This window comes from Panthera tigris, chromosome D3, assembly GCF_018350195.1.
Source record: "Panthera tigris isolate Pti1 chromosome D3, P.tigris_Pti1_mat1.1, whole genome shotgun sequence".
Lineage (NCBI taxonomy): Eukaryota > Metazoa > Chordata > Mammalia > Carnivora > Felidae > Panthera > Panthera tigris.
The window spans coordinates 35,868,348-35,890,448 of NC_056671.1; the positions used below are offsets into that span (position 1 = coordinate 35,868,348).

At 46.0% G+C, this 22,101-nt stretch overlaps 1 protein-coding gene across 2 annotated transcripts in view; it reads right to left on the minus strand.

The window, feature by feature from the left end:
- Nucleotides 1-957: 957 nt before the first annotated feature.
- The window catches only part of PTPRM (protein tyrosine phosphatase receptor type M), a 788,961-nt gene continuing 767,817 nt past the window's right edge, over nt 958-22,101 (minus strand). For both annotated transcript variants that reach the window (XM_042962258.1, XM_042962257.1), the window contains 4 exons: nt 19,402-19,527; nt 17,305-17,468; nt 10,371-10,506; nt 958-1,706 (listed from right to left, as the gene is read on the minus strand). In XM_042962258.1, the coding sequence (XP_042818192.1) occupies nt 1,653-1,706; nt 10,371-10,506; nt 17,305-17,468; nt 19,402-19,527 (480 nt within the window). In that variant the 3' untranslated portion in view covers nt 958-1,652. The remainder of the gene's footprint in view (nt 1,707-10,370; nt 10,507-17,304; nt 17,469-19,401; nt 19,528-22,101) is intronic.

Genomic DNA, 22,101 nt, shown 5'->3' on the forward strand with positions numbered 1-22,101 from the left:
ATCTCCTGGTCTCAGCAGGAGGGGCATTTCCTACACTGTGCACTGTAACAAGGGTATCTGTGCTCCTGCTGCTGCCCTCTGCCTCCCCCAGGCCCTGGAGGCACCTGGCACTGGCCACCTGGGGTGACAGTGGACAAATTATTTAATCTCTTCCAAACTGAGTCTCTCCAGCTGTAAGATGGCTCCATTACTCTCTCGGGGAACACCTGCTGCCTCTTGGGAAGGCGCCCTGCACAGTTTTCAGATGTGTAATTGGGTGTTTGGTAAAAGCTCATCCTCATCATCTGTTGGAAATCATTTAACATGGCCTGCAACTCGGTTGGAACTCCTATTGTAAGTGCACAGCATAGCCTCCTCCTTCAGAGGTCAGGCAGCGCCCTCGAGGAGCGAGGAGCAGGCTGTCCTGTGTGATCTTTCCCTCTGGCAGGAACTATCTTGTTGAGCTTTGTATCCTGCTTAACTGCGCTCTGATCCCTTCAGCCTTCAAAAAGTGTTCTCTCACCAAGTTTCAGGTTTAAATGAGGCCTGGAGAGGGCAGAGGTTGCCCCTGCTAAGGTGAAACAGAAAAAGGAAGAGGTTGCCCTGGTCAGCAAGTCACAACCCTAGCATCCGCCCAGCACACTCTTCAACAATATGCCCAGCAGGTTAGGGGTCGGGCTGCCCTGTGGCTTGTGTTTCCTAAGCCCCAGGGAGGACCCCAGGATGGGCTAGGATAGCTCATTGCCAGAATTTCTCTCTCAAAAATCCCAACTCTACCTGCTCCAGGCCAACAGACCCCATCTCTGTGCCAGGGGTCTGGGGTGACGGGAGCTGCCCCCACCGCTGGGGCGCTGGGACACCAGGAATACAGCAAGACTGGTCATGGGTCTTTATTTATTGAGAAAGAATTCACACAAGGTCACATCATACAGTCAATCCATTCCTGCGCTTCATAAAAATGATTGTCACTCACTGTGCTTCACAAAAATTTCTTTTAATGAATAAATAATTTGATGAAATCAAAAATATTTACAATATAAACAAAGGGAAAAGCTTTGGATCCATGAATCTGATCGTCGAGCTTTGCATTTTTGAATTGACTTCCTCCCAAGCTTTTCCCTTGGAAACAATACAAATCTGATAGAAACAACAACTCATACAACATATCTTTGTTCATTATACGTTTATCTGTTAGTCTTGGAAAGGTACATAAGCTTATATTATGCAACATGTTAAAATACAAATATTAACTAAAATAATATATTATCATAATGCCAGGTAGCATTCTCCACAAAACAAAAATGTACACTCAGCTGTAACAATAACAAAGGGTTCACGGGCCACAAAATAATACCCCAAAGGTACAAATTTCCTTCATAAGAATATAATTGTGCTCTTCGATTTACCAGATGTCTACGCTGCTCTAACAAGCCGATGCCTAAGACAGTATTTGACGACTCTGCTGTGTGTGTGTGTTTCTGTCAGGCAGCAGCATTGCTGGGAATTGGGCAGTGCAAAGCAGTTTTATAAACGCTTTCTTGGGCTCTTAAAAAGAGCCAATTATGCAAAGCAAAATAAGCATAGTGAGAAGTCTTCATCTCATCTACACAAATACCATGGAACGTCTTGGCTTTGTGGGATGAAAGGGTTGGTTTGCAGAACTGTTTATGCCGTCAGCCAGAATTCAAGTATTCCAGGGCCACCTCGTAGCAGAACTTGTACTGATCCTGGAAAGCAGAAGTGAGAAGATGTCAGCTCCGCGATTCCCAAATGCTGGGTCCATTAAAGCAATTATGCCAGATTAGGGTTTTAATGGAAAGAAAGCAAACAGGGAAGGATTTGAATCAGACATGAATCAGAAAGTCACGGCTGTGAGCTGCAAACATATCCATCGTCTGGAGATGTTCTGCACAAGCCCTGATGCAAGGTATTTTGACATCTACGTTCACTAGAATTCCTGGAAAGTTCTAGGCAACTGGAACACACATACAGGTTTGTCCCCATATAAACGTTTACAAAGTATGGGAAAATCAAGAGGTAGAAGAAAAAACAAATGAGGTCTGGGGGAAGAAACATCTTTGTGATTTGCTCATACCAGGGGTCTCAACAAATAAATGTGTCTTCACTCCTGGCCCAACTATACCTTCACCTTTCAGTCAGCAGGATGTCTTCCATAGAGAATTTATCAAGCACCTCTTAAGTCCCAAGCACCTTGACCTGGTCCCTGACTTTGAGAAGTCTATGGTCCAATGAAGAGGTTGAGACTGGTACCCAAGGACAACACATGGCATGGAGCTGAGCAGGGCCTGTGAATGGTACCCCAACATGGGTGCAGTGGAGGAGGGAGCAGAACTTCCCAGGGGAGATCTTCCAAGAGGTAGCAGGTAACTAACTGCTAATTCCCAATGGGGGGTTAAAACAGGCATACCAGGTAGAAGAACAGGATAAGGAAAGACCCAGGGGGCAAGTGTTTGATACCCTCTGGGAACCACATAGCAGTTGTTAATCAGGCAATGAAGTCCTTTTTCTGGAGCACAGCTTTCTCACATCATGGACCTTGGCCTGAGGAAGGCCCGCGTGAGGTCCTGGCCCAGGGAGGGTCTCAGGCGGGGGACGCGGCATTCTGCACCTGTGGTTGTATGATGGACGCTCACCCGGGTGTGGCCTCTGAGCCAAGCAGAGGCACACAGGGGTTGAGCATGCTTCCACCTGCCATCCCACAGCAGTGCAGTGTCTGGGACAGAGAGGCTCAGCAACTAGAAGGCTCTCTTCCCACCTCAGTAAGGAGATTCACTTTCACAAGTTGTAAGAGGGCACAGCACTGTCTCACTGCCTGACACAACGGCCGCAACCAAAGAAAGGGATCTCTTATTTTTGGGTTTGCCAAATTAATTCAAACTACGTCTCTATTTTTTGGATATATGTCTAATTAATTAGTCATGGAAGCTTTGTCTTCACCTGCATTTTGTTCTCTAAAGGCCCCACTCGTCCAACCTATCTGAAGACCAGAGCCATACTTTGTCCCCTTGTAACACACGAGTCCTTAGCACAGAACCTGACACACAGCTGGGGGTGTCAAAATGTTGGTTGTATGTGTCAATGACGACACAATATGGGCTTTAGCAGCACAGTGCACCCTGAAGGCTAGAGACTAGGGATTTTAAGATGCAGCTTCCGTCCTTCAGGAGTTTACAGTCTGAAGGGGAAGACAGGAAGCAAACAGACCATGTCAATATACTGATGGTGCCCCAAGCTTAATACGTCAATCGCAGTAACACCCACCCGGATGGCTACGATTAAAAGAGACGGACAAGAACAAGCGTCGGTGAGGATGGAGACACTGGCATGCTGGTGGGAATGTGAGGTGGTGCAGCCCCTTTGGAAAACCGTCCGGTAGGTCATCAAAAGGTTCAACAGAAGAGTTCCCCTCTGACCCGGCGGTTCCACTCCTAGGTAGATGCCCAAGAGAGCTGAAAATATGGCTGCACCAAAGTGGATTCATATTCCAGGATCTGACACTTTTATTTTCAAAAGAGTTGAAAGAAATCATTCGTGTTTCAAAACTCTAAAAGGCCAGGTGGTCAGATCACTGAGCCGACGTGAGTGCTCAGTCCTGTTCTCCTGTCTCCTTCACAGAGACCATGGTTTTCATGGAAATCTGAGAGATCCAATTACTTATTGCATAAACAGGTTTTGCATAAACCTGGTTGTGCAATTTTAGTGCCCACTAGAAACCATCCTTTTAACATACGAACATGCATTTAGAGGGTAAGGTAGCTCCCGGCCTCAGGCCACGACCCCTTTTGGGTTTTGGGCTTCATCACTAAGGGGCTGCTTTGTTGGAAGCCCTGTCCTAGGCATGACTATAATTTTCAAAATGAATTTGCTATCATCTATCTTGTCCCTCCTAAGCACACTGTCAATCCCAAGAGATTCTGTGATGACTGGTTTCTGAATCAGAAAAATAAGGGGGGCTGAGAAGAAAGACCATAAATTGTTGCATGCCCTCCCCCAAACACCTCAGGAAATGCCTGAAATCCTCCTGTGTTGGAAACTGATTACCCTTGATCGCCAGGTACAGGCCTGTCTTCTGCCGTTTCTTCTCTCAGCTCACTTGCTTCTGAACGGTATAATTAAGCTGCACGAGCTACCCCTGTGCCTCAGGGGGGGGAAAAAAGAACATTTCTGCCTTGGTCCCAAGTTCTCCTGATTTGAGTGACATTAACTGGCTTTGGGCATGAGGAAGTGACAGGAGCAGGGGTTATCCTCGTGCAGGACCATAACCTGGGCGGCCAGCTATTCCCTTCCAAAACCCTTGACCCCATTTTTGTTGCATACCTACCTCCTGTTCTCATGAAGAGGGAGAAAGTAAAATCTAAATGAGCACCTAAGAGTGAGGTTATGTTTTAAAAGCCCCCCATGTCCCTGCTCTGCTCATTCACTGAGGGCGTCATGAGACCACGAGGCCTGCCAAGCGGCTTTGGGGGGGCTCCCTGAAGGGCTTGAGCTGTAGCCGCGTCAGGGCGTGCTGCCCTGTGTTGTGTCTGAGGAACTAGGGGCCCTGTGGTCCCTCCGGGAACCTCCAGTGCCCCACGCTGCCTGCCTGAGAAGATTCAGAGAACAGTCTGCACGCAGGCTCACCTGGGGTAACCCTTCCTTCTCTGATACACTTGCTTTTTGAACCTAAAACAAATTTCACCGTTTCATCTGGGTCCCGTGCTAATAGGTCCTACAGTCTGGAAAAACCCTTTTACCCATGTCCCCGCTTGGAGGGTCGGTTGGTCCCCAGGGTGCCAACAGTCATGGGTGGAGCCGTCTGCTTCAATGTTTCCGGGAGGTTCCCAGCCAAGGAGACCCCTTGAGGAGACAGCGGTGTGTCTGACAACAGGCAGAATGGGTCATTCCTCTCATTTGTGCCTTTAAAAATGTAGGGAGAACGTTCTTCCCTCAAAGAACGTTCCTCCCATGCATGGTGGTTTGTGCCTGGTTTGCTGTTGAGACTCATCAGTGTGTAGCCATGGCCTCCCTAGGTTCTAAGAGCAGGGAGGGGAGCTCAGGAGGGGGGAGCATCCAGGTACAGGGAAGAAACGTGCTGTCACTCAGCTCTCTCCTGGGCCCCTCCAGGAGTTCTGCTGGTACTGAGGGGGCAGCCAGCCCCTGACTCAAGGAGCTCAGAGTCTAGGGCAGGGGTGGGGGCTTGGAGATTACTTCCTTGAGACTGCAGAAAGACTTGCCATGGGAGGACTCAAGCAGAGTGGCTGCTTCTCCAGGGGCTGTGTGGCGGGGCCAAGGAAAGTGGAATGCCTCCCAGTGTCTCCAGAGATGGGCCTTGTGCCTCTCTGACTCCCCATCTGGGGCCTACATCCTCCACTCTGACACTGACACCCCCAACCACACCCACAGACACATATACTGACATATACCCACCCCCACACCCCTATACATGCATATACACCCATACCTACACACACATCCACGCCCCTCCACACGCACACGCACACCCCCCCACATATACATATACCCACAAGTATATACCATCATCCTCTTACATATGCACATGCATCTACCCCCTCACACCCCTACACATGCATACAGATCCATACCTCCACACCCCCCACATCCACCCCTACACATGCACACCCACGCCTCCACACATGCACACACACCCACATATACATAAATATATCTACCCACCCATACATACACCCCCTTACACATACACACACATCCACCCCTACACATGCATATGCACATGCACACACCCACACACCTCTACACATGTGCATACATCCACGCCTACACCCCCTACATGCACACACACCCTTGTACATGCACACGCACTCACATATACATACACCCACAGATACACAGCCACCCACACACCTGTACCTGCGACACCCCCCCCGACTCACACACACACATAAACCTATACACATACCCCTCTCCCCCACTCCCCACACATCCTCCCCCCACCCCTTCAAATAGCCTGTAAGTTTCACAGTTCACAGGTAGACCTCTGGAGGCAGTGTATATGCAGAAGTTATTAGACTCATTGTGTCATCTACATGAGAGGGAGAGCTGCAGGCCCTAACCGCATGCCATCTTGCAGGGAGTGCCTTATACCGAATATTGTTTTAGCATACAGAAGGGGCAGGTGGGGCTGAGTCTGGTAGCCAGCTCTAAATTACAGATGTTGGGAGATGCTGGCAGAGGACTGGGTCTGAGCAGGAGGGCTGGAGGGCTGGAGGTAGGTTTGGAGCTGCCCAGCAGCTGGCATGAGGAAAGGGATGGCCTGTTCACCCTGCTGAGCCCTGGTCTCCCCTGCAGCCCACCGAGCTCACTGGCCTTGGGCTCCATCTGCCATAACTGGTCTGGGGCATGGCCTGGGCCTTGGCATTTGTGACAGCACCTCAGGCGATTCCAATGTGCAGTCCTGGCTGAGAGCCATCCTAGACTGGGCACTAAGTTTCTTAACCTTACTACGCATTAAAATTACCTGGGACGCTTTTAACATCCTGCTGCCACAGCCAGACCCCAGATCAACTGAATCATGGTCTCTGGGGTGGGCCCAGGGCTCAGAATTCTTTAAAGCTCTCATTAAAGAAAGTCAAATTTCACTCATATGAGGGTTTTAAGATACAAAACAGATGAACATAAGGGAAAGGAAGCAAAAATAATGTAAAAACAGGGAGGGGAACAAAATCATAAGAGACTCTTAAATATGGAGAACAAACAGAGGGTTACTGGAGGCGGTTAGGGGAGGGGGGAATGGGCTAAATGGGTAAGGGGCATTAAGGAATCTACTCCTGAAATCATTGTTGCACTATATGCTAACTTAGATGTCAATTAAAAAATAAAAATTAAAAAAAAAAGTCAATTTATAGAAACAGAATAGAACGGTGACTGCCAGGAGCTGGGGGTGGGGGAATGAGGTGATGTTGGCCAGGGGTACAAATTTTCAGTTATAAGTTCTGAGAATCTAGTGTGTAGCACCATGACTATACTTAATGATACGGTATTGTATATTTGAAAGTTGCTGAGAATAGATGTTAAGGATTCTCACTAAAGACACACACAAGTCAAGTATGTTACCTTAGTGGAGCGATGGATGTGTTAACTACCTTGATCTTGGTAACTATTCTACAATGCATATGTATGTCAGATCTCATCACATTGGCCAAAGTTCCCACCACCTCCCAGGGGAGAATATGTTTCTTTAGGAAAGATCTATTCCCTAAAGGCTGTTTCTCTGTTAAAACAGAGTCCTGGAAACTTCTAAAGCTGAGTGAGGACACAGGTGAGAGAGGAGATGTTTGTTGAAGCAGCCTGAATTTTCCTGAAACTTCAAAGGAGCTCAGGGGTTGGGGATTCCATCTGAATCTAACCAGGCAAGTAGGAGGTAGGAGGAAGTCCTTTCCCCCATCCCCCCACCTCACCGACTGAGCACATCCAGTGGGGCCCAGACCAGGGCCCTCTGCAACCCTATCCCCTCTGCCTCCCCAGCCAGGACAGAAGTGCACCCCAGGAGTTTTGGAACCCACTTCATCATTCTAAGAAAAGGCAGCCAGGAGGACTCAGTACTCTTGGGATTTTCAGCTGCTGGTATAACATTTTGTGTTTAGGAGAAACTCAGGTCTCAGATGGTCTTTTATGCCCAATGAAATTATATTGGGTTTAATCTCTTTGACCTGAATTAATTCCCTTAGCCAACATACACATATGAGTAACAAACTAATAGAAATTGTACTTATAAGCAAAAACAAACAAGTGACAGGAGTCCTTCTTTAATTCAGGAAACTTCAAGCCTACTGAAAAGAGCACGGTGACATTTTTTTCTCCGGTCACCAGATAGTATCTATTATTTTGCTAACAGTCACTGTGACAAATTTATCAGACATTCTTCCAGGAAATTGAAAACTCTCCTTATATTTCTCAGCCACTGACCTTATCCTCAAACTGTGACTGACCCTCAGAAGTTTGGGCATCTGAAGATCCTATTTTCTCTATTAGAGTAACACATCATCACAGAGACGCCTAAATTATTATAGAAGAGAGGGCTCCCTGCTGGTCCAACCACCTAGATGTCCATTCAGTTCACAGAGAATCACCTCCATCCTTTAGCCTGCACCACTGATTTGGAAAAAGGCACATTGTTTCTGCACACAAAAATTCGTGAGTGATGAAAGCTGCAGCCAGGGCCATTAGCGGAAAGGCCTGGAAGGGTCTATTACTAATGACCTGCTTAATTCAGGCTGTAGTGAGAGGGAAATGATATATATTTTTTTCATCAAGGTCAGCTTTGCCCAAGTTCCAACAAAAGTCTAGAAGCTACAAGTCTGTCCCTCAGTCTGGGCGGTTAAGTGCCAATGAGGTCGCACTATTTTAATTTAGGCGTTGGCTTCCATTTTCTGCCAACCTTCTTATCCATCCCAAACTCAGGCCTCCTCTGACTGCCCAACTGCCCTATCTCAGTGGCCCCCAGCCCAGAAGACTGAGAATTCCATGGTGGTACAACTCTTTAAAATTCCCATGGGTGGTGCCAGGGAGTGAGATAGTTCTCTGCCTCTGGGAGGGGCTGTTTCTAGTGAAGCCTGCACAGGGGACAGGCCAGCCAGTCTGTCAGCCCATCCACATGAAATCTGTGCCACCATATAAGGCACCGAGCATGGGGTCTGGCACATATTAAGCACCATGTGAATGCCAGCTGCTCGCTGCCCCCTCCCCTCCTCTCCCAACGCTAATACATGCCTGCTGGCTGCGGGATGCCCTGTGGACACCTGCACTCTTGAGAACCACTCTCTCACCTTTGCAGTTTTCCAAAAACACTTTCATATATGGTGGCTCACAGGATCACCTCCATAAGCCAACCTTATCCCTGGTTTCCATAACTTGGGCTCAGGGAAGTTAAGTGACCTGCCTGAGGGGACCTAAATTGCCAAGTTAATTTGTCTGAGGTCCCTTGACTTGAATTAGTAGCAGAGCTGAGATTCGAATTTGGGTGTTCATGGGTCTCCAGTAGGGAGGAGAGGAGAGGGCAGCAGTTTGCGGGACGCAGCCCTTTCTCCACAGAAGCCAAGGTGCTAACTGCTGATGGTTTGGGAGTCTGCACCTGGCCAAACAGGCGCCCCTCTACCAAATTCCTCAGGCAGCAAGTGCTTCTTGGACGTGGAACAGCCCATCAAGCAGGACACACGGACCTGCAGGAAGCAGACGCCTCTGCAGAGTGACCTGTGGGAGTCGGACGTGTCCTAGGAGTCAGTCAGCATCAGTCGCTATCATTACCCAGCCTGGGGCACTGCTGTGATGACCAGGAACCATGGCTACTTCCTCAACGCTACCGATCTATCTATCTAGTTTTTAGTGTTCGTTTTTTGATATAGAGTGAGACAGAGTGTGAGCAGGGGGGGAGCAGTGAGAGAGGGAGACCCAGAATCTGAAGCAGGCTCTAGGCTCCGAGCTGTCAGCACAGAACCCAACGCGGGGCTCGAACTCACAAACTGCAGGATCATGACCTGAGCCGAAGTCGGACGCTTAACCGACTGGGCCACCCAGGTGCCCCTACTTCTTCAACTTTACCTTGAATCTCGACTAGCTCTTCAGTGCCTTTATTATATTTTAAAGTCGAAGCCCACTGCTGCAGTACTGTGGGCTGGGAAACGCGGGCTTCCCAGGCATGGCGGCACCAGTCATCCCTTCCGCCCTCTCCACACCCCAGGCCATTCTCCAACTCTGGGATCAGTCCTACTGTTTCGTTCAGCTCCTCCTTCCACTGACAGAGGTACAAATGACTAATCTAAAAGCTTCTTCCTTGATGTTATTCTACTGTTCTCCAGTCTCGGTGGTTGGCATTTCAATAGCTGCACACAAGAAAGAGATTCCCTGAAATACTCTAAGAAAATAGCTGCACATAGTCCTTTGTTTCTCAGCTCCTTAATCCTCTTCTCAGATATGGCCACCAAAATTAACTGCAACATTCTGGGTGCCAAACTGAAAGTCACAGCTTTGACGAATGTTAGGTGATGAAGCTATTTATAAAATATATAATTTGAAAATCTGGCATTTCGTGTAGTAGGATTCTTCTCCATGAAGACGAAGTGCTTAGGCACGTGGAAGGCACTACCAGGAATGGGAACTAATAAGGATGTTTGCTTGTGAGTTTCAACGACTTCCCCATTTCCAGTGTGTGGAGATGAAGCCTCCCTGTGAAAAGCCCAGGGAGAGAGGAAAAGGGGAGAAAAGCCCTCACCAGCCCAGAGATCACATTATGTTTCTGAAAACGAGCATCCTCCCCCCCGTGAATCAGTGTCAGCACAAACTCGGAGGGGGCAAGCTGTCTTGCACTAGCTAACCAGGAAAATGCCCCATTCCGCGGGACAGAGGAAGGGTCCTACCAGGAGGTCCACCATGTTGGGCTTGTTGTTCCTCAGCGTCTTCACGGCGTGGAAGACGTCGACCGTCCTCTGGTGCCGGAGCATCTCACAGACGATGCTGATGGCACAGAACGTCCCGCTGCGGCCTCCCCCGTTCCTGCCGGAAGAGAAATCAGATGGTCCAAGAGAAGGTCTGAGAGCATTTGCTCTCACACGGCATCCTCATGTGCCTCCTGAACCCTGGAGAGCAGGCAATGGTGAAAGCCTCAGAGGCCAGGCGATCACTCCACTAGGGCCAATTATTTTAATTAAAGTAAATGGAGTTAATGAGTCTTAGCCCTGGGCCCATGGGTCACCTCACTGGAGGTGATGAGAAACTGGCACATTCTGCTCTCCTAGCTTCACCTCAGATCTCAGTTATACAATCTCTTAAAAACTTACCAGTTTTTACTGAAAGGACCCACTGCAGGAAATTTCCGGCGAACAAACACCTGATCTGCTATCTGCCAGGAAAGCTGGTGATGAGTGTTCGAAGATGGACTTGGCCTTACAGAAGTCCACTATTATTTCATTATGAATCTCTAAAACACAGGAGCTCTTTCTGAATGAAACTTTTCATTGTGAACTAATTTTAAATGTGCAGAATCATCGTAAAAACAGCACGGAGGGTTCCCTGGCATACCCACCTCCCCTGATGCGAACATCTTACAAAATCATAGTATGGGATCAGAACCAGGAAGTTACCACTGGTGCAATACTATTACCTCAAGTACAGGCCTTAGTCAAATGTCACCAATGACCTTTTTCTAGTCCAGGATCCAATCCCAGATCCCACCTTGCATTGACTTGTCCTGGCTCCTTAGTCTCTGCTACCTGTCCATCAGGTTCTCAATCATTCCTTTTTTTTTCTTGACCTCGACACTTTTGATGAGTACTGGTCAGTTTTTTTGTAGAATAAAAAAAAATTAGAATGTAGATGTAGAAAGTGGCCATGGTGCCCAGCTACAATTTGAGAAGTCATTACAAAATACAAATTGTAGAATGTGGAAATGTAGAACTATGTCCCCTTCTCATGATTGGGAATGAAGTTATGCATTTTGGCCAGAGAACCACAGAGGGGCTGTTCATCCTTCCAGGGATTCAGGATACTGAATTGGCTTATTTTGCTGGTGATGTTGACCTTCATCACTTTTTAAGACGGTGCCTGAGAAATGTTTTCCTATGTAGTCATTATCTTTCTCTTTGTAGTTAATATCTTGGGAGATACTTTGGGATTCTGCAAATATCTCAGTTCTCCTCAAAGTTTCACCCACTGATTGAGGATCCATTGGTGGATCCTGTCTGCAACAACGATCATTGTGGTTTTGATTTTCTACTTCCCTGTCTCCTTCAACATTCTACTGTGAGAGAGTGCTATCTCTTCTCCACTATTTGACTAATTTATTTGCTTATATCTTTTATCTTTTTATCTATGTCACTTTATTTTTTCCTTAAATTTTTTTTAATGTTTATTTACTTTTGAGAGAGAAGAGAGAGAAAGAGAGAGAGAGAGAGAGAGAGAGAGCAAGTGAAGGAAGGCAGAGAGAGGGAGACACAGAATCTGAAGCAGGCTCCAGGCACTGAGCTGTCAGCACAGAGCCCAACACCGGGCTTGAACTCGTGAACTGTAAGATCATGACCTGAGCCAAAGTCAGATGCTTAACTGACTGAGCCACCCAGGTGCCCCTATTTATGTCACTTTAGACTTACACGTGTTAATTTTGTTCAATGAGCTAAAATCCAATAGTATCAATATTTATTTTTGTTGCTGAAATTGTTCTGGTTTTGGCCATTAGAAGCTCCATCAGGCTTCCATTATTTTTTGAGTACTTTCTTACTCTCTGGGACCACAAGGTGTTCCAAACTCATCTTACATCTTCCCTGCACCAGCTCTGAGATCAACCACTTCTCCAAGGAGCTAATGGATTGAAAGAAAAATAAACACAGTATCATTATTACACCTAAGATAATATTACTGGGTCGATAATTGAATTTCTAATTATTGTTCCAATTTCCCAGATTGTTTCACAAATTTTCTTCCAGTTGATTTCTTCAAATACACATCCAAGCAAAGTAATTGGTTGATATAGCTTGAGAGTTCATTTTAATCTATAGGTCCCTCTTTGTTCTCTCTTATATTTCTGGGGAATTTATTTGTGGAGGAAATGGGTCATCTTTCCTGTAAAGAGCCCCATATTCTCAGTTGTTCTCATTCATTGCATCTCTGTGAATCATTTAACATGTTTCTTTCTAATCCTTATATTCTATAAATTAGGAGTTAGGTCCACAGCTTCCTAAGAATTAATTTTTTTTAAGATAGGATACCTTATAAGCATACTTTTTAAGGAAGCAGGCACAAGATATCACGTTGTTTTTTGTTTTGTGATTTTAAGATGGGTCATTGTGTTAGACTGTCAGTTTGGTACATTAAGTTCAAAATCAGTTGTTTTTTTTTTTAAATTAAGTATAACAGACCTACAATTAACAGTAGTTAATGATATGTACCACAAATGGTAGTACATATCTTAGTTAATTTCCAAATTCATGTTCCACGTAACCACCACTCAGATCAAGACACAGACCGGGATCAGCGCCACCCCCCCTCCCCCCCAGACCTCCTTCAGACTCCCTCGTCATCAATACCATCAATTCCCCAAAGATGATCTCTGTTCTCACTCCTGGCATTGTAAATGTCTTCGGTCTGTTTTCAAATTTTGTATAAAGGGAATATACAGTATATACTCTCTTGAGTCTGGCTTATTTCACTTAATACTATCTCGGTGAGAATCATCCATGTTGCACCACTGGCTTCTTCTTTTATATTGCTGAGAACAATTCCACTGAATGGATCTACTACTGTATAATTTTAATCACCTAACAGCTGAGGAATATTTGGGCTGTTTCTAATTTTCAACATTATGAGTCCATCTGCTCTAAAAATGTCTCTTGGTGCATAAATGACTCATTTCTGTAGTCGTGTACTTGGGAGAGGAAGAGCTCAGAGAATGTATTTATCTTTAGCATTTGGTATTGCCGTCAAACAGATCCCAATCTCCATGCCATCTGTCCTTCCTGCCAGCGGTGTAGGGGGTGTTCCATTTGCTCTGCATCGTCACCAACACTTGGTATTATCATTTGCTTGTTTGTCTTTTATTTTTTATTTTATTATTTTTTCATTTTATCTTAATGTTTATTTTTGAGAGAGACAGCATGAACAGGGGAGAGGGCAGAGACAGAGAGAGAGAGGGAGACCCAAAATCGGAAGCAGGCTCCAGGCTCTGAGCTGTCAGTACAGAGCCCAACGTGGGGCTCAAACCCACAAACCGTGAGATCATGACCTGAGCCGAAGTCGGACTCTCAACCGACTGAGCCACCCAGGCGCCCCTTGTTTGTCTTTTAAATGTCACCCATTCCGCTGAGTGTGCAGGGGGCGTCTGGTCCTGGTTTTAATATGTATTATCCTGGAAATGAATGATGCTGAGTACCTTTTCTATGTTTATTGGCTATGTGCATATTCTTTGTTTAAAAAAATGAAGTTCTTGTCAAGTCTTTTGCTCAAACAGCTGGATCTATCTTTGTTTCTTTGCTTGCAGTAGTTCTTAGGCATTCTGGCTCTGAGTCCTTTGTCAGATGCATGTATCACAAAACTCTTTGCCCATGCTGTCTTGCTTTTTCAGTCTCCTTGGTGTCTTTTGATGAACCGAAGTGCTTAACTTTAATGAAATCCAATTTTTCAATATTCTCTTTTATGGCTTGTGTTCTGTCTTGGGTATCATCATCTTTGGTTACCTCATGGTCATGAAGATTTTCTCCTGGAAGCTTCATTGTTTTCCTTTGGTCATGAAGATTTTCTCCTGGAAGCTTCATTGTTTTCCTTTTCATATGTTGGTCCATGATCCATCTGGAAATGATTTCTGTATGTAGCATGAGGAGGGAGACGGGTATGCAGGCTGTTCCCCCCCACCTCCCGTAGTACTGTGGGGTCTTAGTTGTAAATCAGGTGACCCTGAGGCGTGGCTCCATTCCTGGATTTTCTCTTCTGCTCCATTAGCCTACTTTCTGTCTTCGCACTGTTAGCCACACTGCTTTTCCCCCACCAACTTTTCACCTGATGCTTTCAATAGTTCTTGATGACCACTGTCTACACCCGTATTTTCATGAAGGGTTACAAAATGGTGATATCTTAATTCTATCCATTTATTCTGGCTTTATGAGCTGGAAGACGTATGAAGAAACAACAACAACAACGCTGTTTGCTCACTGTGTGTATATGCGTGGCTCAAGGAACCATTCCACTTGTAGCATGTGGAGGTCTGTTTCGGGCAGGGACTGCTCTGCCCACAGCCATTAGGAAGCACTACTCTATGTTGAATACAACATTCTTACCTCAGAAATGAACAGCAGAGAGCTTTTGTGGTTCAAAGCATTTTTTCCTCGACTATGTTGGAAGATACGAATTCAACTGAACTTTGTTTCTCACAACTAAAACAATCTTCATTTGGATTTATAAATCGAAACAATACACATTCTTACCAGGCATGGGTCTCATGCCCACCCTGATGCCAAGAGAGCCAGAGGCAGCCCCATGAGAACCAAGGGGACTTCAGGACTGGGAAGAATGTTTCCCAAGGAAAGATCAAGGTTCTTTGGGCTGGCAAGAGGGCAGAAACAATGGGATGCCTGCCACCATGCACTATAAGGAACAGCCTGCTGTAGACATCATGGAGAAGGGAAATGCAATTGCTTAGTTTTGGGGTCACAGCTGGGCCTTGGGAGAGTATAGTGGGTGGCTGTCTATGAGGTGCAGTGATTTAAGGCGTCTTTGTATCTTCCCCTCAGGCCTGTCCTGGTGCCTCAACTTCCCCCAGTGTGACTTAGCCCTTTGGGTTACGGCACTGGCCCCTCTTAGAAAGCTACTAATCAAAGCGGATGCCATGTACGCATTATACTCCTAGTTCCAGATACTGGCCGACTCCAGACACAGAAATGGGTGTCTGCAGACTGTTTTGAGTTTTTCCAGAAACCTAATGGATATAATACAAACCCTAACTAAAATGTCAGTTTTCCCTGCTGGGACTGTATCAACTCACACTGGTCACCCTCTGATCATATTCTGATCAGAAGCTCTATCTGCATTTAGAAGAAATAAATTGGGGGATGTGAGCTGTGACTCAATCCTCCTTGGCATTTTCTTGGTAGGGATGTTTTTTAATGAGCTGGATCCAGGAGAAGGAAGGGAAAAGTAAGCGGGCAGGACAAAGGATTGGAGGCTCTGGTCGAGGCTAAGTGTGAACAGGCTCATAAGACTCTTTCCAAGGGCATATCAGTTTCTGTAGGATGAAACTCTGCCACTTTCTGACTCCTGGGAAGCAGGGCAGAGTTCTGGGGTGTCATGGACCCTCCTGGGCCCCTGGGGGGAGGGGCACGGCATGAGATACAGGCCTTGAGTAACCAGGGTCCTTAGGCAAGCTTGTCATTTTAACTAGGGTTGGTCTTCCCAGAGTTAAACCTTGTTTCCCCTTCCGTTTGGGAGCGATCATACTGTGGGCTTGTAATGATACTCCCCTGAAAAGAGACATAAGCTTATAAGTTTCCACAAATTCTCTAAATACCTTCCCTAACTGCCATGACTTTCTAATTGCCTGCTCCATTAAGCCAATCCCAGCTGGCTGATTAGCTACATATCATCACCAATGAGAAAATGCAGGTGATGGTGCTCTGAAAAGCAAGGCAGTCTCTTTTCAGTGGCTCTCAACCTTGGCCACACACTGAAATAATCTGGCAGTCTGAAAAAACACAGATGTCTGGGGCCCATCCTTAGGGATTTTGATGTGCTTGCTTTGGGTATGGCCTGGGCATGGTTTTTTGCTTTTGTTTTTCATTGATTAAAAATTTTTTTACATTTATTTTTTTTTGACAGAGAGAGACAGAGCATGAGTGGGGAAGGGGCAGAGAGAGAGGGACACACAGAATTCAAAGCAGGCTCCAGGCTCTGAGCTGTCAGCACAGAGACCGATGCGGGGCTCCAATTCATGAACCCTGAGATCATGACCTAAGCCAGAGTCGGATGCTTAACCGACTGAGCCACCCAGACGTCCCTGTTTTTGTTTTATAAAAATCTCCCCAAATGATCCTCAATGTGCAGTCACAAATGGGATTCAATGCTCTGTAGCAGAGGTCTTCCCATTTGAGCACCCCCTAGAACTGCTGGTCTAGAGACCACACTTTGGAGATACGGGCTCTAGCCAAATCTTCCCTATATATATATATATATATATATATATATATATGTGTGTGTGTGTGTGTGTGTGTGTTTATATTCTCAGGCAAAAACCAAGACATAAACAAAATTTTCTTCAAAGACAATTCCTTTGAAAGACAGTTCCTTCGAAACCTCTGGCATGATTTCCTATAGAATTACCAGCTAGTGTGCTGATAAACCTGTTGCCAACACCAGTTTTGCCGAATCAGGGTGGGGTGTGGGGGGGTTCTGATCTGTAACATCTGCTGATGTCAGTGTCGTAGATACTTCCACTGGGGATGATTGCAAGTTACCAACAGTTCAACTACCAGCTCAGAAAACTCCCTAAACTTACCTATGGACTCTCAGGAGCTGGTAGGAGCCCAGTGAATCCACCCAGGTGTTTCTTTTTAAGTGGGGGGGGGGGGGGGGAGGATGACCACAAGGTCAGGGCTTATTTTTATAGCAGTGACACCCTATCCCAATGCAAAATGTGCATATTTTGTTTTCTGGAAAGCAAACGAAATTCTTAACGAGGAGGCAGATCATCTCCATCCATCCAGACCTACTTATTTCTTCTCCGTTTATAGAGAGGCAAGGGATGGTGAACCATGGGGGGGACAGCGGAACGCTGGCCTGGCCCTTCTTAGGTGCTGAGCCCTCCTTAGCACTTACAAGCAGTGCACAACCGTGCGGCCTTCGCCCCCGTTGTATTCCTCCTGCCACTTGTCCACCTGGCGAATGAGCTTCAAGAAGGAGCGCTTGGACACCGGCGTGTCCCTGTACATGGGCCAGCCCAGGAACTGGAATTGCTGCACCATCCGGTATCCATCTTGGGGCTGCGGGGAATCAGGCAACAGTCAAGGAGGCGAAAGGACACAGGCATCATTTACCGGTGGGATTCCAGCAGGCTGAGTCCACCTGCTTGGACTTCTCAGCAAAGCAGGCCATTACTAAGGGGGAGGCCGGCCTATAAAATAACGAAGGAAGCTTCCACTGGCCTGAAGCGTTAGGCGTTGTAACCCGAGCCGTTATAAAAAAACAGGTGTTTTAAATGACAGGCCAGACGAATAAAAGCGAAGCAGAATGCTTACAGTTTTGCAAAACCCAAGTGACAAATAACGTACAATGTGAACACTGACCTCACTGGGCAGTAAGGGGTAACATGGGTTTACTTTAATTGCAGGTAATTGGAGGGGAGAGAATAATTTATAATCTGGAGATGTGTGTGAGCTCAGGGTGATAGAGGTTACATGGCGTTTCTTGCAAACACAACATGGTTTTGTGTATTGGTGTGAATCTTGCTAAGATATCAATAGTCAATTAATCTTTAGTCATAATTAAATGGAACTGGAGTATTCAAAGAAAGTGTTAGAGAAGTGGCAGCGGTTTTAATCTGGCTGCGTTTAAATCACTTGGATCACATCTCCTGCGGCCTTTAGCACCTCTGACACGGGTGACTGGTCTTGCTCGCTGACACCTTCTTCACCCAGCTGGCCTTTCTCCACTCTCTGCCCTCTGTCTCGGTCTCCCTTCCTCCCAGACCTCTTGCTGATGGAAACCCCAGGCTCAGTCCTTGGGCCCCCTGTCTTCTCTCCCTCTCACCTGATGAGTTTATGCAGTCTTTCAAAACTCCAGTGAGTTGTCAAAGTCATCAACAAAGTCAACGTCATTAAAGTCACCAACATCTCTGGGTTGGGCCTCTTCTAAATGTCCCCCCTCATAGATCTGGGCCTATTTGACACTTCCTCTTAGGTTCCTGATAGTCATCTCAAACCTGGCATGTTTCCTGACCTTCTCTCTAATGCGTGTCCCCCTACCCCAAACAGTCCCATTATCCCCACAGCCTTCCCCAGCTTGGTTAATGTCAGTTCCAGTGGTCCATTTCTCAGGACCCAAATCTTGAGATCCACTCCTTATTCCCTGGGATTCAGCCTATTCCCAAATCCTGTTGGCTCTGCTGTCGGGATATATCGGCATCTCTCTCTCTCGGGTACCTCCAGTGACTGCCTTCGTCTTGTTGTCACTTCTTACTTGGATTATGATAATGGCTTCCTGATGGGTCTGTTCTCAACACAGAAGGTACAGTGTTCTTTTTAAAGGTAAATTATATCATGGGATTCTTCTCTACTCAAAACCCTGTAACGGCTCCTTATTTCCTTTAGAGCAAAAGCCCAAATCCTAGAAGTGGCCTGTGAGGACCTACGCAGTCTCTGTCTCCCGCCTCCCCCCCCGCCCCCAAACACTTGGCCACTTTCCTTCAAGGTGGATAACTCCATCAGCTACTCTCACCTTGGCTTACTGTGCTTCAGCCATACCAGCCTCCTCACTGTTGCTGGACCCCAGCAGACAAGGCCCTACCCCAGGGCCTTTGCACTGACCATCGCTTCTGCCTATAAAGCAGTCTCCAAAGAGATCCGCATGGCTGCTCCCTCACTTTGGTTGGGTCTTTGCTCACACAGCACCTCTATTTAAAGACAGAGACTTGCTCTCCCTCCTGGCCCAAGTGCTTTCTACCTCTCCATTTTTTCCCTATAGCACTTATTGCTTCTAACATACTGTATTATATATCTGTTATATCTATTATTTATTGTCTGTTTTCTCTCATTAGAATGTAAGCTCCATAACGTCAGGGAGCTTTGTTTTGTTCACAAACACCTAGAATGTATTCCAAACTCCTAAATGGTGACTGACCAAGTGGGCACTCTAAATGTTTGGTGAATGAGAAAATAATGAAACCAGAACATAAGTGAGGTTGGCTGCGATTCTTACTCTGGCTGCATTATAAATACGGAATATCCTGCTGATGATGTCTTCTTCTAAGTCAGCAGAAACAAATTCCACTTGGATGGGGCCATGTCTGTGAACTCCATTCTCTGGCCAGTACTGTGGACACAACTGAATTGAAAACACAGAAACACAAGGTTAATTATAGGAATAAACTGACTCCTAACAGTTCGGATGAAGTCACTACTGACATTCGCTAATTCTTAACATTCTTTGATGCACTTTATTTTCTTTCCTTTCTCTCTTTTCCTCCCATGAGGACTTTCTTGTTGGCTGATTCCTCAGCTCCACCCGTCCTTCTAGTACTTCCTTCTTCATTTTCTCAGAAAGTATCTTTAAGCCACGAACCATTCTGCTCTCCAAGGAGGCCACATGGATGCTGTTCAACGCGTCCCGTTGTAAGATCTCTTCTGCATGCGTAAAGGAACTTTTGTCAGGCCCTGGGGAGATGCCACTGGCTGCCATTACAAGAGCTAAGATACTTGAGAAGGTGCACACACCTGTTAACACCCATATCTCCATCCTCTCCCATGTGGGCTTGCTTTGTAACTTGTAATCACTTTTGGGAATAGGGCCATTCAGTGACAAGATACTGATAACAGTGTTGGGTTGCATTTTCATGCTCTGGTCCAACCCCTCCCAGCTCAGATCTAAAAACCTGATATAAGAAGAGTCAACACTTTGCTGCTTTATCTAGAGGTGGTTTTAGTTAAAATCACAAATTTCCTAGAGTCTCAAGGGCCAGGTATTGGTGACACCAGGTAACTAGAACTTTTGTGAATGTGGCACACAAGTTAGCATGGAAGGAGGGATGCTGGGAAGGGGAGCTTATGAAAGAGGCACCTTCGTTTGCTACGACCCCACAGAAGTATTAAGCTTGCAGATAGGTGGGGAGACCACCTCCCGTGACGTTTCCCTCTCAGACCTTTCCTAAAGCCCTGAGACGCTACTAGGCCTTTAAAGTCTGGAATTAAACTTCTTTTGGGACTTGGTATCCAGTGATGTTTCGGGGAGTAGAGTTAAACTTTTATCTTTCTGATTTACATGAAGGACAAATGGCTTGTGGGGAGCCCAGAGGCAATTACTTCAATATTTTACAACTGGTTTCTACTGGGCCGAGCGCAGATGAAAAACGTGATCTCATTTTAAGCAGAATGATGTACCACAAAAGGAGAATCCACTCATCGAATTTCCTTGTTTGGATGACTTTTATTTTCCAAAGTATCTAAAAGCTCATCGTCAAAGGTTGCGAAGGTTGATGAACGCCCAAGACCGCAAGATAGTTTTCAGTTCACAGTGGGGCAATGGCAGCGCAGTCTCTATTACAAATAAGGTGAAGGCTTGAACTTTACGATCGAGAGTGAGAGTCGGTTACCTAAGCGTACTTCCTACCTTAGCTGAGTCTGCAGTATTTTAAAAATCACATTTATTTATTTTAAACTAAGACTTCTGTAAAATGCTCCCTTCCTCCCCAGCACTTGCTGGTGACAAGTTCTAAAACTGCGGTGTCAAATGATAGCATGCTGATGCTTAGTTTCTCTTTGTACCCAAGGGTAACCACTGCGAAAATTAATGAGTATCATGATGGGAAGCCGAGATGGTAGTAAAAGTCCTAACATGCACATTTGAACTGTTCTGCCCATTTTTTCCTTCGGACTGAGTTAGCTTTACTTTCTGCTTGCTCTCTCGGTTCAAGCCCTGATCAGAGCTCATCACTCACACCAGAGAAACACGAATGGCCTGGGCCGGCGCGTGGTTCTTGGCACAATACATTCTGCACTCAGCCCAAGTAAACCGTGTAGAAAATGGCTTAAATGGTGCATAACACGTCCATGAACCGGACCTATAAATACTTAAAATAGTTGAGTGCTATTCTCGTACGACTGCAAAGACTTTAAGTTCAAATGCTCAGTTTAGTGTTCTCTAAATGACTATGTCCCAGGAGCCCCTTCTTCTCACTCTGAAAATCAGCTCTGTCTGCCGAGCGGAACTGGACTCTCTGTCTCCCCTACCAGGGTCGGCCGAGGCTTGGTTTGAATCCAGACAGTTCGAGTTTAGCATGCAGCTTCAGAATTCCAATACAGTCGTTCAAGAAGAACTTGTGGAAATCACTCATGTCTGGTTCACTAATAGGAACCACCCCCCCCCCCCCGCAGTTTATCACCACATGTCAGGATTCACATTAGGGGGAAAAGAATGGTTCTGAAGAGGGAATAGTCCCTTGTCCTGTAACAGTCTTTCACTGAATCTTGAATTAGTGAAATTTAAGCCATGGCATTGTGAGTTAGAAGATCAGGATCCCTGGTGCTATTTTGAGTTGGGTCTTTGAAGTTCCCTGAACTGTGGTGTCTGCTTGTCTTTAAAAAGTAGCTGCATTCTCTCTTTGGGAGGGGATCACTGTGGAAGACTTCTGAAATATTTAAGCTTCTTAAGCAAAAAGGACTAGATAAGGACAAGGATGATCGTTATTATTTCATCCACTAGCTCTCAGGCGAGAACCCTAACAATATAGTGTAGGGCCTCACACACAATTAAAAGCATTACAGAATCGAAATGAGTGTCCACGGAATTTATGGCTGATTGATGACAATAAAATGGATTTTAGGAAGGAAAATTCTTGTCCAGTTTGGATGCCAAAATACTTCTGACCTCTTTTTTTTCTTTTTTAAGCTGGTCTCTACCAGA